Source organism: Protopterus annectens, chromosome 2.part0 (assembly GCF_019279795.1).
Source record: "Protopterus annectens isolate FY-2018-M chromosome 2.part0, PAN1.0, whole genome shotgun sequence".
NCBI lineage: Eukaryota > Metazoa > Chordata > Ceratodontiformes > Protopteridae > Protopterus > Protopterus annectens.
In genome coordinates this window covers 215,100,760-215,119,807 of record NC_056728.1, presented here as the reverse complement: position 1 = coordinate 215,119,807, position 19,048 = coordinate 215,100,760, and the positions used below count along the sequence as shown (strand labels likewise).

General features: G+C 41.2%; 1 protein-coding gene across 3 annotated transcripts in view; it reads right to left on the bottom strand.

The window, feature by feature from the left end:
- Positions 1-19,048, bottom strand: part of XRCC5 (X-ray repair cross complementing 5) — a 2,194,257-nt gene that overhangs the window by 202,796 nt on the left and 1,972,413 nt on the right. For all 3 annotated transcript variants that reach the window (XM_044060671.1, XM_044060672.1, XM_044060673.1), the window contains one exon: positions 10,686-10,757. In XM_044060671.1, the coding sequence (XP_043916606.1) occupies positions 10,686-10,757 (72 nt within the window). The remainder of the gene's footprint in view (positions 1-10,685; positions 10,758-19,048) is intronic.

The following is a 19,048-nucleotide window of genomic DNA, read 5'->3' as shown; positions in this document are numbered from 1 at the left end:
ACTGCCACTACGGCAAGGTTTCCATATACATCTACTGTTAAAGGTATGTAGAACTTACACAACTGTACTATGTTCAACAAACACACTGCCTTACTGGCATTCGGGTGGATTCCCAAAGCTCATCCAACCTGGGAGGAAGAAGGATAAGGGTGCAGGATCGCATGGAGAATGGTCCTAGTGTAGCCTGCTCTGGCCCTAGAAAAGGCATCCACCTTGTAGTTCTTCATAAAGGTATTGACAGTGGACCAAGTTGTGCCTCTAGAAATATTTCTACAGTCCATTCCTTTTCTAATATGCCAATAAAGAAGCAAAGGCCCTGGTGGAATGCTTTTCCTTGCCATAATGGGTGTAAAAGCACAATACCAGAGGACAAACAACTGCAGGGTTCCATTCTGTCAAGTTAGCACCTGAACTGCTGGTGTATATCCAAGATATGAAGCATCTTCTCTCCCTTACACTTAGGTTCTGGGAAGAACACATGGAGGTTAACAGATTGAGAGTGAATTCTGAGACCACTTTAGGCTTGACAGAGGGGTTAGTATGTAGCACAACCCCTGTCCCTATGGAAAATCAGGTAAGGCTGTCCCCATCATGAGAGATTTCAGATGAGAGTTTAGTCTTGCAGATGTCAGAACAATTAGAGAATCAGCTTTACATGTTAAGAACTTCAGATCAGCTTGAGCTGCCAGTTTGAAAGGTGGGAAGGTCAATTTTTCCCATACACAGATGAAATCCCACACCTTTGCTTGCAAGGAGTCTGATATGCAATACTCCTTTCATGAACTGTTTTAATCAAAATAAAAGAAGAAAGAGGGTAGATCCACTGGTAGACAAGCTGAGATGGTCGTTAATGTACTTTAATGAATGCATACGATAAGCCATCCTTAAGTAGCTCACACAATATTTCAAGTCCAGAGGGATTTCTTTTTTTAAACAAGAAACATCTTTATTAAATTATCACTTATTACCCAGGCAATCGTACATTTATATAAACGAAAACAAAACCATACTGACATATTTTCAATTGCAAACATTGCACATCACTTACGATCTACCCAGTCACTGTCAATCAAACGTTATAAAGCTCATTCATTTCCTGCCTTCCCTTAAACCTTATTCCTACTCCAAAACATTATCCTGCATTCATTGGTCCTACAATTCCCATTTTTCTATGTAATTTGCTACTTCCCTTTTCTAAAGATCCCAGTTAAATTTTTTTATCTACTTCTAGTACAGTTGGTTTAGACTTTGATTTACATTTTCTACTAAATGCTTTTTCAGTAGCCAACACAATCTTAGCAAGACCTTACAATGTCTAGGCAATTCTGATTCTGTATTACAGCTCAAAAAACAACTTCCTTATTTACACCAATTTGCTCACTCAGTATTTCTGATAGAGTAGTTGCAGGGAATTTTTAAAGTCTGCAAACTCATTACACTCCTGAAAAATATGTTCCCAATTACCTATTTTTTCCTCATCAGATCTCCAAGGTTTGCTATCTACCTGAGGAAAACTTGTTTGGAGTTTGGGTAAAACACTTCCAAGCAAAGATCCTAAATCTTCTAGACATTGTTGCATCATTGGAGCCATACATATATATCTCCCCATTGTTTCTCTGTGAACTACTACTAACCTTTCTTCCCAATCCTTTCAAATCTCCTCTAATTCATTTCTACAGTTATCATGCAATATTTTATATGCTTTATTAACAGAAGCTTCTGTTCTAGATTCTAAAAATGTAACCAGTGCTGGTCTTTCACTTAGGACTCCCCATTTCTTTCTCTTTGTCTATATTCTGATATCAATCCTTGATAGGGAAGGCAATCTCTAACCTGCAGTCCAAATGAATTCTTGGCCTCTTCCCATTCTATTACCCTTCCTTCTCTAATTATTTGCTCCCAATACCTTGGTTCCTTTGCCAGTTTTCTCCAGTAAATTCCAGCTCCCTCTTGCCTATTCTCTGTACCCCTAATTGCAGTCAAGTCCAGAGAATGTTAACCTCAAGACCCCCTCTGTTCGCACTTAGGCATCACTTAGAACAGGTGTGTTACATCCATTTGTAAACACAAGATTTTCTAGTAGGCCACTTTCAACACCTGTTGCACATCCTCAATTCACAAGTTGCTAAACAGAGACAAGACTGAATCATCCAGGCTGTTAGTTGTAGTTGCTCTAAACTGAGGTGCACCAGTCATCCCTGAAACTCTCTGAGCAAATACAAACTGTGAGGAAATCTGCGGTGATTGCCCTTGGCCAATATCATTATAAGGAATAACCAAGACTGTCTGAGCCAAAAGGGCGTCACCACAATGATCTTTAGCATTTCTCTCTGAATCTTTATAAGTACCCTTGTGGATCAGTGAAAAGGGTGAAAACGCATACAGGAATATTCCAGTCCAAGGTAGCAAGAATGTATCTGTCCTCCAAGCATGCTTGCAAGGATGTCCGGAACAGAGTTTCTCCCTTTATCTGTTTTGAAAGGAGATGAAGAGATCTATTTGAGGTGTTCCCCACATCTAGACTAGATCATGAACACAAACGTCTTGAGATGCCACCCATGTGGGGCTGCCCAGGACATGCTTAATCCATCTACCACAACTTTTGCTCTGATGGGATGTACGATTCCTGAAGAGTCACAGATTTCTCTAAAGCCAGATCCCAGGCCATCACTGACAACTAGTATACAGGATTTGACCTTGTACCTCCCCTTGTTTGTTGAGGTACCGCATCACTGAGGTGTTTGCCCATAACCAAAAAAAAGAGGACCCAGAGTCCATAAGTGCTCAAGGTGTGTATCACCACCAACATTTCCTTGTTACTGATGTGCTTCTATGCATCCTTGGGACTCACTTGCATTCCCACACTTACACAGTTTCCCAAGTGAAGTTGGATGAATCTGTTTACACAGATTGTGATGGAACAGGTGGGAAGAAGGAAAGTGTTAGAATGATACCCAACTGTGTTCTCTACCACTGTAACTCTCGTCTGATGAAGAGCAGCACTGGCAACTTGGATTCCAGGAAATGTAGGTGCTGGGTCCAACAATTTTGTACATACCATTGAATTTTCCTCATGTGGAGACAGGTCAGTGGTATCATGTGAATCATGGACGCCACCAGTCCAATAATTTTTAGGAATTCTTTTGCCATGGTGATGTCCCACCTTGTTTTTGGTCGGTCTTGATTAAGCATCCCAGGAAAATGAGTCTTTGTGAGGGTGGCAGGCACAACTTCTGATTGTTCAACTTGAACTACAGATGAGAGAATATGGTTGAAACCTTATCTAGCAATTCAAAACACCTGGATACAGATTCTAGACAGATCAGCAAGTTGTCCAAGTAAGGAAATATGTGAATGTCAAGAGTCTGGTAGTGGACAAGGCATTTTGCAAACACTTGACGTGTAGTACATAGCCCAAAGGGCAATACAGAGAACTGACAGTGTGAACCAAACAGAAATTTCACAGATTTCCTGAAGTGGTAAGCAATGGCGATATGATTAAATGCATCCAAGTCCAAGAACACCACAAAACAGTAGCCCGGCAGAAGAGGAAGAACTATCGGCTGGGTGAGAATCTGGGATTTGGGGACTTTGAGAAATGTACTCAGAATACATAGGTCCAACACTGGTCTCCAAGGCAGCTCTTTTATGGGGAGCAGGAAAATTCTACAGTACAAACCTTTCACTCTATCTGAAGAAGGGACTGGCCATATGACGCCTTCATCCAGCATGTGCTGGAGTATAGGGGAAATTTGGTCCAGCAGATGAGGGGGAACCACCCTAAATGGAGGTGGATGTTCTTGCCACTGCCATCAGTAATGTTTGCCAGCAATGCTGAGCACCCATTTATTGGAATACACTGACAGCCTGGTCACCTTGTTGAGAGCTAAATTTTGTTATTGGGAACATGAATGGGAACTTGGGAATGACAGGAGCTGAGCCTCGACACAGTCATAGACTGGGAGGTGAGTCACCCTTTTTGGGAAAGGATTCTCACTTGTTAGGTTTTGGCAGAGTTCTTGTCCTGACATTTCCTTTGGTGGCTTGTTTTTTGTTTGTTTGGAACTTCTGTTTCTTGGGCCTGCAAAAGTTATCTTGCTTCTTAGAGGAAAACTTGGGAATACGAAGCATTCCAGACACCCTTTGGATCCATTTACCTCCGTCATCCCAGTGTTTAAGGATCTGATTAAATGCTGTACCAAACACAATCAGCATTGAGCACAGCATTCAAAGTCTCATTTTAACTCATGAGAAAAGTTTTAGTTATGCAAGCCATCACACACCCTTACCACGACTGATGTTGCTGCACTTCTAGAAACAGTATCAGCCACTCTCCAAGGGTCTCTTTAAAGTACGTTTAAACACTTCAGACACAATACAATCTCTTTCACATAGTCTTTCTGCTTTGCAGTAACCATGTAATGAGCTCATCTAAACTACACATACATCTCAACAATAACTTCCCCATAAAACACTGGTTATTAAACATATTAAAGCAACCACGCTTGACTGTGCAGCTTCTTTCCCTTAGATTTTAGCAATTTGTCTAGTTTATCACGAGGACTAAGTTTGATGAAGACCATCTTTTTATCAGAGATCGCTAGGGTCACTGAAGTAGGGTCCAGAGATAAGGGGGGCATGAATCCCAAGCACACACTGAATTTCTTAAAAACTTTTTTAGAAAGAGATTTGCTCAGTAGAGAAGAATTGCAAGCTTTCTTAAAAGCATTTTTTAATGTTGGGAACAATGGGGTGAAGGTTGCTATGTCCAGGGCACCATTCACCAAAAGAACATACACAATGCTGATCTCTGGGGCATTGAAAGATTTCTCCCAATTTCATACATCCCTAAATCTAGCCAGCATCTGTCTGGGTTTATGTACCTTTCACCCTCAGAGGAAACTGACTGATCACATTATGATAATTCTGAAACCCCAGATTCTGGATCCTTTTCAAAATCAGGATCCCTGGCTGGTTGAAAGGGGGTGGAAGCACCAGCATTACTTATAACCTGGGTTTGCACCCATTAACAGCCTAAATAATGAATCTAGCCATAGCCACCAGCTCAGGTGGACACACATAATAAACATTGCTCTACCTCTGGACCACAAAACACCATAAACACCAGGAAAAAGTCTGCAATATAGGGACCACCAACACCAAAGTACGTAAATCAGCAACAAACTTTATTCTGGTACCTTGGCTTTTTGCCTTCTGGGAATAATTAGTTCCATCACATGCTATTCAATTTATACAACCAGTATTTCAAACTGACCAATGAAATGCCATTAATTAAATATTTTACACATTTAAAGGTATAACAACAAAAATTACCATTATATATGAATGTAAATATGATTTCATGAAAAACACACAAAATATATACACATAATACCATGCAAACCTCTATTATGATCATATAAAATTTGATAAACTTCCATAATTAAATGTTTTTATGCACAAGTCATTGTGTGTTATTTTAATCATTTATATCCATAATTTTGTTAAATATTAATGAATGAAAGAATTATTACTATTTATAAAGTTATATTACTATCTACATTCCGCTAGGAAACAATGTTCTATAATTTCTGATCATCCTACATTTTAACTTAAGTTCCCTTTTGAAATTCCCACCATTTATGACATTTGGCTGTGCTAAGACACTAAAGAATAAACTTTTTGCCACTCCCCCATGTGCAGAAATAAAATGACTGGCTACCGGACTACCCATATTTCATCTCCTTATATCCTGCAGATGTTCCATTATACGCACCTTGACTTTTCTCTTTGTTTGCCCAATATACCAACTGTTTTTTCTACAATCACACCCAGTAATACATATTACTCCAAAGGAATTGCAATTAAAACATTGTGTAGCTCTGCACCTTCTACCATTAATTATATTACCATCCAGGTTCTTGACTCTGCTACACACTGAAAAATTACCACAAATATGCATCCCCACTGTACCTTGTGAATTCACTCTAATGCCCTCCCCACTCAATAAATCCTTCAAATTACTATATCTACCATATGAGAAAGTGATATGTTTAGGAAAAAGATGTCTAATAGAAATATCATCACATATCACATACCACAAATGTCTTATTATATTTTCCAAAGTCCTGGAAAAGGGAGAGAATCTAGTAACAAAAAATAATTTCTCATTTCCATCTTCAAACTTTGTTCTAACCATGTGTCCCATAATGGTTCTTATTCCAGTTCTGCCATTACACCTCAGAACCTTGTTTCTAGCCTACAAAAGAGTACATTCTGAATACCCACGTGAAATCAATCTGTCATATAACTGATCCAAATACACATCCCTCAACCTCTTATCTGATGTGTTGTGATAAATTCTCCTGAATTCATAAGGCAAAGAATGTATTAAATGGGGGGAATACATGCTGTCAGCATGAAGGAAGCTATTAACTAAAGTGGGCTTCCTATAGGGTCTATGTTGGACCCTATTATCATTGTCCACATAAAATTCCACATCCAAAAACACTATACTGCGTGGACTTCAATTAGACATGAATTTTAAACCTTGAAAATTGTCATTAATTTCCACTATAAATCTCAAAAACTCTCACTGATTACCTCTGCACATGAAAATTAAATCATCAATATACCTTTTATAGTACATTACATTCCTGACGAAATAATCATTCAAATGCATGAACTGTTTTTCAAAGACACCCATATAGATGACAGCATATGTGGGGGCATAAGCTGCCCCCATTGCTGTCCCTCTCATCTGCAAGAAAAATTGGTTCTTCCATTTAAAATAATTATGATTCAAACAAAGCTCCAAAATGGACAGCAAAAAAAGAAGTACGGGGTCCTTCTCCCATAATTCTAGCAATAGCTTCCAACACCAACCTGGTTTCAGTGTTGGTATATGGTGCATTAACATCCACCATTGCCCAAAAATAATCATCCTTTCACTCCATTTTACATAAACTTTCATTCACATAGTTCACTTGAATTCTTTATGTGAGATGGAATCTTCAACAAATATTTTTTGAAGTGGAAGTCCAGGAACAAACCTACATGTTCTAAGTAAGAGCCTATTCCTGAGACTATGGGTCTACCTGGAGGGTTAGCTAAACTTTTATGAACTTTTGGAATGGCATAGAGTTTGGGTTCCCTGGGTTCCTTAATGATTATCTTTTTCACATCATTATTCCCCAGGAAACCAAGTCTTTCCCCCCTCTCTCCAACAGTTCACTCAATTCTGAATTAAACTGTTTAACGGGGTTACTACAACGTTTTTTTTACAGTTACCTGCCTCAATTCAAACAATAGTTCACTAACCATATTACCATAATGATTTCTATTCATGATGACCCAGTTACCTCTCTTGTCAGTCTCTTTAAACACAACCTCATTTAAATCCTGACGTACGGTCTGCAAATCTGTCCACTGATTTTTTTGTTAAAATTATATTCTTTACTTTGTCTCAAAAAAGATCCAAACTCACATTCCACCATTTTGCAGATCATGCTTTCAAACATATATATAGTATGAGAGCTTCTTGGTGGCATGAAAACACTACTGGAAGGCAAAACAGGAACAGATAAACGACCATAACTAGTGCAGAAACCCACAGTTTGTTCATCACAAGCTGAATCACATGAAAGTTCATCATAAACATCATTGTCCCCATCCCCCCACCAATCCAAAAAACATATCAGTTTCATGTAAACTGAGATTCAACAAATATTCATCACCCCGTGAATCATTTTTTGTACACACACAATTATAATTATGAAAAAACACTTAAATACAATTTCCGAAAGAATCTCTTAACATCCAGAATAAGATCGGCTAAACAAGGTATTCTACTAGGGACAAATTTTGCCCCTTTTAAAAGTACTTCTTCTGCATACTTAGAAATGCGCAAATCCGACAAATTTATGATTCGTAACTGTTCAGTTCTACATTCAAGTGAGATAGCAGTGTTAGAACAACAAAAACAAATACTAAGGTTATCAGGGCTGTCAGAATGTCTTACTACTTGTTGTACCTCCCAAGATTCCTCCTGGACCGAATTTGACCTTGCTGGGGAGACTGTGTTGTCTTTGAGTATTTTTTGAGAGTTCAGGGTTTCTCCAGTCTGTATTTCTTCAAAAGACACACTTTTCTTGCTTAGATTAGTCTCAACAGATGAAAAAAATGAATCCTGCATGTCTCTAGACCCGGAAGCACCGCCTCTAACCCTTGACCTACTGAAGCATACTTTGCGTTGCCAGGAATATACCATGTTGGTATCAAAATCTCATACCCATAATCAGTTTCTTTATTTTACTTTACAAAACACTATTTTCAACTTTCTGCACCTTGTTTTTAATTCCACTAATCATGTCCCTGTAATTTATGTCAGGAACTTCACTTATTAAAGCTTTCTGAAGCTCCGTAATCTCACCCTGCAGCCTTTCTATAATCTTAGCATTGCGTTTTATCAGGATACGGAGCCAATTAAGTGTACACAGCCTAAAGCTGCCTGTCTCCATTCAATAAGCAAATCACCTTCTTCTTCTGTAAAGTCCACTGGCAGGCAAGTGGTCTATGCGCAAGCCTCTCAGTGTAATGTTCAATGACACTTTTTTCCAACAGTTTAGAATCATACAAAACAGTCACCTCCTTAGTCATCAAAGGCTCCAGCTGGTCAAACTTCTCTGCAATACCATCCTCAGTCGTAGAAAGCCAAGGGTCTCTGGAAGACAATTTCAATTTCCTCTAACACAGAAAGTCATCAAAAAGCATTCTTTCAGATGTCCCAGGCTAGGTAGAGGTCCCCGACGAAGCCAAAGCAGAATCAGTATACATGATAAACACTCTACCTCTGAACAACAAAACACCATAAACACCACAAAAGGGATGCAATACAGCATCCACCAGCACCAAAGGATTTAAATTAGCAACAAACTTTATTCTGGTACCTCGGCTTTTCGCCTCCTGGGAATTAGTCCCATTACATGCTATCCATTTTCCAGCACTTTTCCTGGTGTTTATGGTGTCAGGTGAAAACACAGAGACTCCTGCTCTGCAACGTGGTGGGTGTTCTATCTTTTTTTGGACACACTACACTAGTGGGAGACTACAGGGGAGAGAGATGCATCAACATTAGCAACAGATTCTGCATCCCTGACTTCCTCTGCATCTAAAGAGTTTGTTTCTCCCATATCTGAAAAAAGCAATGGTACAGTTCAGGATGATGTGTCTGAACCTCATATCTCACCTAATTATGGTACTAACATCACACCAGGGGACATGCAGGCAAAAGAAGGGGAGTGGTCCAATAGCCTGCACAAAGCTAATATGCAGTCACAAGCTGTAGGTAGAGGTATATTTTTCGATTTACTTTTGTGTTTTTTTAGGTGCACAAGGGGTAGATGGTGGGGGGAGAAGGAGCTGTATCTGTATCCATCAAAACAGGAGGTAAGAAAACTAGCCAGAGCAATACCAAATAATGGCTGCATGGTCAGCCCAGTAAAAAATGGACACATTCCACTACTCTCCCTCTAAGTAGCAATCTGGTGTCTATTTCTGTAGGGATACTATTCTAACGAGAACACTGAATAAAAAGAGTGTAGTTAAGCACAAAATAAGATAGTTTCGGTAACAAATGATTAGAAACAGTATAAAACAGCCTTACACAAGAAAAAAGCATAAACATATGAAAAATTCCAGCTGGAAAGGTTTAATATACAAAACGTGGGAAAATCTTGACTTAAACACAAAAAAATGTGCTATAAACCTGGTCAATCACCCCAAGTAATTATAACCTCAAAAAAAAAAAAAAAAAAAAAGCTGCAAAATCAGCAAGGTTTCCTGTCAAAACTTTCAAATGAACCTTATAACAAATTGTATAAGTCTTACACAACAGGTGAAGTAAACGCCCAAGAGCATGCAGTTTTCTAATCAGAAAAAAAAAAAACAGTCAAAGCAGCAGAATACAATATTCAAGCAGTGAGGAAAAAAAAGGTAGACGAAGAAAATAAAAACTCAAAAGGGCTTCTTACCTGAGCTCAGCAGGTGAATTGATCAGAGTAAGGAGCAGTCTTCCAAGAGAACCTTCTTTTATTAGGGCACTAGCAAAGTGGATGGGTCCTGTCTGCTGGTTTTTGAGACTGTCCCTATACTGTCATGTGACTGGTCCATCACACCCTCAGACTAGCAGTGGGATGGTCTCTGAGCATTAGTTGACTGCCAGAGGAGGGTGGTAGGGCACTACTACCCGAATGCCAGTAAGGTAGTGCTTTTGTTGAACATCTACACATCACGACTATGGTCATCTTTTATACATTAACTAATTAGATTAATCTGCATGTCATTATGAAGTCATTACTGTCTGTTCTATATTTGGGCTCACTGCACAGGACTGCAACATGGGATGACAAACTGGTGCTAGCCTGCACCTGCCTGTGTGTTGCCATTTCTACTGTAAGTCTGCACTTTACAATATGTAACATATTGATGAAATCCAGCCAGTGTATACATTACCAAATAACATGATCAATCCACCCATGAGGTGGTTATTTCTTGTCAAATTCTACACACTTATAAACAAATAAATTAAAAACAGAAAGTGAACAAAAAGCATCACAATAAAGAATTAACAAGAGTTTGTAGGATATCACAACTGTAATTTAAAGAAATGACTAAAATAAAATTACCAAGTCCTCCACATCACCACCATCCGCTGCTGCTGCTGCAGTTTCTTCTGGCATTTTGTTATACTCCAAAAACTGGAAAAATAAAACAATAACTTAGTGAAGTAGGAAGTTACACCTTATGTCGTTTGCAAAGAATCCAGAGACTTTTTAAGGAAAACAAAAGTATAAAAGCATACCCAAAACAAATTATATCTTGTGAAAGAATAGTTGTGTCAAATCTTACCATAACCATAGATGTCCTTCTCTCTTATGTTGCAGTATTCTTTACATTAGGGATTCCCTCACAAGGGCACCTCGACATCCAGCCAGTATGCAAAAGCTTATAGATACTACGAGTACATAGCATGTCGCATGTATGGCTCAGACAAATGTTGGCCATAAAAGGGATGTCCGAACGTATAATCCTCAGAACTGAATGCCCCAAGAGGAATGCCAGTACAGGGAGGTTTAAGCAAAACATCCAATAAGAGAGCAAGCACCAGGGGGAAGGAGGGAGGGATACAATACTGCAACATAGAAGAGAAGGACATCTATTGTTATGGTAAGATTTTACACAACTATTCTAAGTCCTTCTATTCTAATGTTGCAGTACTTTTTACATGAGGGAGAGTATCAAAGCTCAGGAGGAAATCTGGGAGGGGGAAGGACCAGAAGAGCTCTCTAGAAAGCCATGAAGAATGGTTCTAGCAAAACCATCCCTAGATCTGGAAATGCCACACAACTTGTTTGGTGAAGGTATGTACAGAGGTCCAAGTAGCTACATCTAGAATGGAGTTAGTATCCAAACCCTTAAAGAAAGCACCAGAAGAAGCCATAGCCCTAGTAGAATGAACCACAACATGAAAATAGATGCTCCTCCCAAAAAAAAACATAACAGAAAGAAATAGTAGAAATCCAAGAAGAAATAGTCTGCTTGGATACTGGCAATCTCACAGCCCTGGGATGAAAGCAACAAAAAAGCTGATCATACTTTATGATAGCCTTAGTCTTATCTAAATAAAATCTTGTTGTCTATTACATCCAAGGTGGGAAAAAAGATGGGCAAATGAATAAATTGGTTAAAGGACAACTCATTCACAACCTTGGGCATAAAGGAAGGGTTGGTATGCAGACATACCCTGTCCTTATGGAAAATTAGAAAGGGTGGAGAAGCCTTCAAGGCTTGAATCTCAGATACTAGCTTGGTAACAGAACAGATTTCCAAGTACAGTGTTTCAAAGAAGCTGTGGCCGCAGGCTCAGAGAGCCAGAGACAGCTTTTCCAGAACAAAATTTAAATCTCAGAGGAAAGTACAGTTGTATACCTACCATAAATGTAGATATTCGAGTGTATTCACTGTTGCAGTCATTACACTTGGGTTATCCTGCTGGCAGGCTACCCGCAGTCGGACTGAATTCCAAAGTCCTGGTCCGGCGTTGGTTGCTGTCACCTCTTCCCTGACATCAGTGCGCCAGCGGTATACAAGATGCAGCCAACGCCATTTTCTTCAGTTTTTCTTGCCCCAGATGTCAGGTGCCCCCAAAAGGGTAGGCTAAAAAACATTGCTTATAAAAGCATGCAGTAAAATAAACATTATCTTCATCTACAAGCAAACATACCACATAGGTTGTATAGGATAGAGAAGTACAGAGAAGTCCCAGCAAAGAAAGGGGGATGGGGGGTGGGTAACTTGGACTGCAACAGTGAATACACTCGAACATCTACATTTATGGTAGGTACACAACTGTACTATGTTCATCGTGTTTTACTGTTGCAGTCATTACACTTGGGTTGAATCCCAAAGCTGAGGTTGGGCGTATGTGTCTAAATAGAATTAGGAGTGGCTATAAGGCCCTGCAGAACTGCAGTGGCAAAGCCTGCTCTGGATTTAGAGTAAAGAGGTAAGTGGTAGTGCTTAGTAAAAGTGTGCACTGAAGTCCAAGTTGCAGCCTCCAAAATATCCTTGGTTGGTACTCCTCTGAGGAAGGCTGCTAAGGTGGCTGCTGCCCTGGTAGAATGTGGTCTAATGCCCTTAGGCACCGACTTGCCATGTTGTGAATAGCAGAAATGAATGCAATGTCCTATCCATTTTGAAATAGTTTGCTTTGAGATGGCCTTTCCTTGTGATCCTGCAGCATATGACACTAAAAGTTGCTCAGTCTTTCTGAAAGCTTTAGTTTTGTCCAAGTAGAAGCGTAGCTGTCTGTGTATGTCCAAAGAATGCAGAAGTCTCTCCCCTTTATTCTGTGGGTTTGGGAAAAAAGTAGGCAAATGAATGGTTTGGTTAAGAGCCACACTGGACACCACCTTAGGCATAAATGTTGGGTTTGTCCTTAGAGAAACCCTGTCCGGATGGAAGATAATAAAAGGTTCCACAGCCATTAGTGCCTGTAACTCGGAGACTCTTCTTGCTGAAGTTATTGCTAGGAGCAGAGCTGTTTTCCACGATATGAATTTTATCTCAGCTGTATTGGCTGGCTCGAAAGGAGCCTGTGTGAGTTTTTCCAAGACAAAATTGAGGTCCCATGCAGGTATTGGTGCTCTCCTTGGAGGTCTTATATTTTTGGCCCCCCTGAGGAACTGCCTAAGCAATGGATGTGAAAAAATAGGTGGGTCTGCATTGTAATGAGCTGAAATAGTAGAGGCATGGATCTTAATTGATGAGAAGGATAGGCCTTTGTCCAGCATCTCAGTTAGATATTGTAAAATCTGAGGTATATTTGGGACAAGCGTGTCAATTCCTTGTGCCTGGTTCCAAGCACAGAATCTCTTCCATTTTTCTGCATAAGATTTTCTGGCCTGGGCCTCCTGGCCTCCAAAATAACATCCATAACCGCTTTAGAGAGAGGTGTATTCTGAATGGGTACACTACCCACCATGCAGCTAGATTTAGGGTTCTGAGTTGGCTGTGCAGGAGCTGATTGTTTTGTTGGGTCAGTAAATGTGGAATTTGAGGCAATGTCCAGGCTGGGCCTTGGGACAAGCTCCTTAGGAATGGGTACCAGTGTTGGCGTGGCCAATCTGGGGCAATTAGTATAATTTGTGGCTTCTCTTGTCTGACCTTTAGGAGCACCTTGGGGAGGAGAGGCAGTGGAGGAAAGGCATATACTGTAAGGTTGTTCCAGCTGAATGACAAGGCATCCACGCTTGTTTGTGATAAGTCCTTGTGCAGAATCTCTGAAGTTGGCAGATGTGAGGGGAGGCAAAAAGATGCATGTCTGGGCATCCCCATTTCCTTGTTATCATGCTGAAGATTTGTAGATCTAGTTTCCACTCGTGAGGATCCATGAGGTTTCTGCTTAGTTCGTCTGCCAGAGCATTTGTTTTTCCTGGCAGGAATTGTGCTTGTAGGTGTACTTGGTAGGTCAATGCTGCGTTTCACAAAATCATGGCTTGTCTGCAGAGGGGGTAGGAATGTGTGCACCCCTGCTTGTTTATATACCACATAACTGTGGTGTTGTCCGTCTTTATCAGCAGTTGTACTGGATGAAGTAGGTCCTTGAAGGCTGTCAGGGCATTTTGTACAGCTAGCATCTCTTTTTGATTAATGTGAAGATGCCTTTGGCTTGGGGGTCATGTGCCCTGAATACATTTTCCTGCCATGTGGGCCCCCTCAGGCATAATCTGATGCATCTGTTGTTAGTGTTTGCCTGGCTGTGGGTAAAATGAATGGCTGTCCCTTGTTGTGGTGACAGGCCTGTGCCCACCATCGAAACTCCTGTTGCAGGCAGGGAATGAGTGAAATTAATGATTCCAGGCTGTGGCGATGGAGTCCAAACACTTTTTAGATACCATTGTAGTTTCCTCATACGCAGTCTTGCATATGGAATTAGCAGAATGCAGGAGGCCATGTAGCCCAGAGCCTGCAGAATTTTTCTTGCAAATAACTGGGTCTTTGTTGCCATGCTTTTGAAGTAAGAAGTCAGTTGCCTTTGTTTGTCTGGTGTGAGATAAGCCATCTGGGCAGTTGTATTTAAGCTTGCACCCAGGAATATTATCTCTTGAGAGGGTAACTAGTTTTGATTTCTTTTCGTTTACTGTGCACCCTAGGCAAATTAGTAATCTTTTTACAAACTCCAGATGCTTTAGTAGAATGTCTTTGGTCTCTGCTTGAATAAGGCAGTCCAAGTAGGGATATATTTGAATTCCTCTTTGTCTGCAAAATGCAATTACTGGTGCCAGGCATTTTGTGAAGACCCTGGGCACAGTAGATAAGCCAAAGGGCAGTGCAGAGAATTGGTAGTGCATTGAGCCAGCTATGAATCTGAGGTATCTTCTGCAAGATTGTCTGATTGGGACATGCAGGTATGCCTCTGAGGTCCAAAGTTGCAAGCCAAGCCTTCTTGCCCAGCATGGGCAGAAGCTGTTGTAGAGTCAACCTTTTGAATTTTGAAACGTCCAGAAAAGTATTTAGAATAGACAGGTCCAGAATTGGTCTCCATGCTTTGTCCTTTCTTGGTACTAAGAAAAGCCTTGGAGTAAAATCCTTGTCCCTGCTCTTGTTGTGGCACTGGCTGAATGGCCCTCATGTCCATGAGAGATGAAACTTGTTTTTGTGCCTCTGCCCATTGATTGTGTGGCAGGTTTGGCATACCTTTTGCCTTTGGAAGGGTGTGAAAGTGAAACCTGTAGCCCTGAGAGACTATATTTAGGACCCATTTGTCCTGGGTGATCGTGTGCCGATTTTGTGAAAAAAGTGCTAGCTTTCCCCCTAAGGGTGCTGCCAAAAGACAAATGCTTGGCATTGGCAGAGGGAAGTCATTGGGACTGTTTCCTATATGGCTGTGATTTGTCTTCTCCGCTTTTGGAGGTAGAAGCGCCCCATTGCTTGGGCCTGTATGAGCCCTGGGGCTGTTGTCTGCCTCTAGGGCGTCTGTATCTGCCTCTTTGTGGCCTGTCTGACACGGGAAAGGACCAATTCTTAGGCCAGTTCCTGCTAAATCTGGGTGGCTGTACCTGTAAGAAATCCTTCACTGTCTGCATAGATTTAGCTTTATCCTCCATTTTCTTCAACACCCTTTCTGCCTTAACACCAAAGTGTCATGCTGTAATGGAGCATCCAATAATTTTGCTTTAACATGATCAGGCAGAGTCTGTTCCTTTAACCAAGCATGCCTTCTAATAACAGGACCTGTTACAGCGGCCCTGCAAGAGGTCTCCAGCGAATCATAACCACATTGCAAAGTATGTTTTCCCACTTGTTCAGCTGCATGCAATAAATCCTGCAATTCCTTGTTCTCAGAACATTCAGAATTTGTCAACATTTTCTGTTTTAACAGAGACATTAAGTATTCCTGATATTTAAGCATATGAAACTGACAATTTAAAGCCCTTACAGCCAAGGTAGCAGAAGTGTAAACTTTTTCCCCCATCTGTCCAGTGCCCTAGAATCTGTATCTGAGGGGACAGGTTTTTTTGTAGTAAGCAGCCTTGACCCCTTTGGGACCCTGGGAAATAGTTTCTGGGTCAGCAGCAGGGGTTTTATATAGAAATTTATGAGAATCTGGAACCCTGTTGTATCTGTCTGGCTTAACAGGTGCAGGAGGTAAAGAGTCGGGAGACAGGCCGGACTGTGAAAATACATCATCTACAATGTCTAGAACAGGTGGAATAGCAAGAGGTCTGTGCTGAGGTAGTAGAAGTCGTCTCTGAGCCTTTTCTTAGAATCTGAATAATCCTGGCTCTCCCAGTGGAAATGCTCCCTCATAGTATGCAGGGTTTCCCCAAACGAGTAATCCTCAGGAGGAGAAGCTGATGGAATAGATTCTTCAGCATCAGAATCCTCATAGGGAGGAATAGAGTATCCCTGTTCTGAAGAGGAGTCAGAGGAAATGGAAACCTGATCAGAGGAATCATATTCAGTATCTTGCCTAGGCCTCTTATCAGGAGGGGGATGGGAACCCCTGATCAAAGTAATTAGGTCTTCAGCCATTTTGAGCATCTGTTTCTTAGGCATGGAAATCTGTCCTGGAGAGTGCAGTACTTGTTTCCTTGTCTTTAAAACTGTTTTAGTCTTTGTCTTGGATGCTGAGGTTGGCTTGATATAAAGTTGTGTAGGTCTGAAAACACCCTCAGAAGCCGATGCCTGCTCAGCGGCTCTGGACCCATCTGAGGGATTAGTTTCCAAAGGCCCAATACCTTGAGTATCCAGAGGCCTAGATGTCTCCACGTGGGAGTCGGAGGTGGTCTGCAGCTATGCGGTAGCGGGTGTCAGGGGCTGCGAAAGCGCCATACTGAGAACTGGTGACTGGACTAGAAGAGGCTTCGTCGTTGGTTTTGGACCTCGGATGCCTGTCCTTTTCTTTTTCCTTGTGCTTTTTATGAATTCCGGTCGTCGGTTGTTCCGACGGCATTATATAGTTAAACCTTCGGCCAAAGTCATGAAAAGCAAAATCGTACCGATGCTTAATAGTGCGTTGGTTAAATCTAGCACAAAACTGACAACTAGCTACGTCGTGGTCAGGGTCTAGGCAAGGAATACAGTAAGAATGAAAATCCTTATGAGGTATTTGCTTCCCACATGAAATACAATTGTTAGCTTTTTCTGACATCGGTCTGGAGAAAAAAGTTTCCCCAACGGGGTACTTAGCTTTATAGAAGACTTCGGATCTGAAATTCAATTTCGAAAATCTCAGGAGTCGGCTGACCGGCACTTGCGAACTGCTTTTGCTTCGGGCACCGCGCGGCAAGAAAGACTGAAGAAAATGGTGTCAGCTGCATCTTTTATACCCCTGGCGCACTGATATCAGGGAAGAGGCAACAGCAACTGATGCCGGACCAGGACTTTGGAATTCAGGCCGACTGCAGGTAGCCTGCCAGCAGGATAACCCAAGTGTAATGACTGCAACAGTGAAACACAATGAACATCTGGTTTTCCTGGGAGGTTTAATATGAAGGATGACTTTAAGAAAAAATGCAACCTCTAGTTCAGAAGCCAAATGGGGAGAACAAAGGGGGGCACAAGGGCAGACAGGCAGAAATGGCTGACAAATGTACTTTCACACAGGAATAAGACAAAGCAGCATTGAGCAATTCACCCAAGTAAGAAAGAATCAAAGGAACATCCACAGACAGTGGATCCAGGTTATACGAACACCACCAGCTGGAAAACCTTTTCTACTTAGATAAGTAGGATTTCCCAGTATTGGGTTTTCTGGTCTCCTGCAGAACCCTAAGCACCTCCTTATACAAAAGATGTATGAAAGGAATCAGAAGCCTATCACCCACAGAGTCAGACACAGAATTGACAGATGTGACTGGATAAGAGATCCCTTGTCTTGTGTGAGATCATCCACCCTGTGAGTTAACTTGTAATGATTGCCCTTGGCTAAATGCAGAAGAGGGAAGAGGGAAGCAATGCTGTCTTGGCCAAAAAGGAGTCACCACCAAGATTTTTGGCTTGTTCTGCTGCATCTTGAACAGGACTTTCTGAATGAAAGGAAAGTGGGGGAATTGCATAAAGAAACATCCCATTCCAAGAAACTGATAGGTCATCCACCTTCCACACCAGAGGACATGGGACTCTGGCACAAAAAGGGACATTGTCTGTTCAGAGGGGAGGCAAATAGATCTACTTGAGGAGTACCCCACCGGTGGACAATGTCCAGAAACACATCCCTGTGAAGCATCCATTCATAGGACTGAGCCATGGACCTGCTCAACGTGCCTGCCACAGAATTCTGACTGGAAGAGATGTACACTGCCTGAAGAGTTACCCGATACTGAGCTGCCAGTTCCCATGCCATCAAAGCTAACCTGCACAGAAGGTACAACTTCCTCCATCTTTACTTATTTACATACCAAAGAACTGTGGTGCCATCTGTAAACAGTTTGAAAGGTCCTGGATGAAAGGCCTGAAGAGCTAACAAGAGCGCTCTCATCTCTTTGATGTTGACATGCTCTTCTTTTTCAGAAGACCACCACAGGCCCTGTACCTTCATGGATGCAAATGTTGCCCCCATCCTGCGTCTGAGACATCTGTAAACAACTCCTGAGTGGGAACAGGAGGATGCAGAGGAAACTTTCATTTTGTGGCTTTCTCTAGTGCTTTGTAGTTTATCCCCACCTGCCCTTCCTGTTGGTGTCTTGCTGTTATACTTGGTGGCTTTGCAGTTGCCCGCCCCTACTGTAGATCTGATCTGGGACACTCCTCCCAGTCTAGTGTCATTAGCTCATTCTACCCAATACAGACAGAACATTTGATAAGGCCTTCTGTTTCTCCTTTTTCCCTTTCAAAAAAAAAAAAAAAAATATATATATATATATATATATATATATATATATATATTTTTTTTTTCCCTCCCTGAATTTCCTTATGTTCCGACTGTGATCTCAAACATTTTGGAAATATAGAGTATATTTTAGAGCATTTATTATAACTGTAA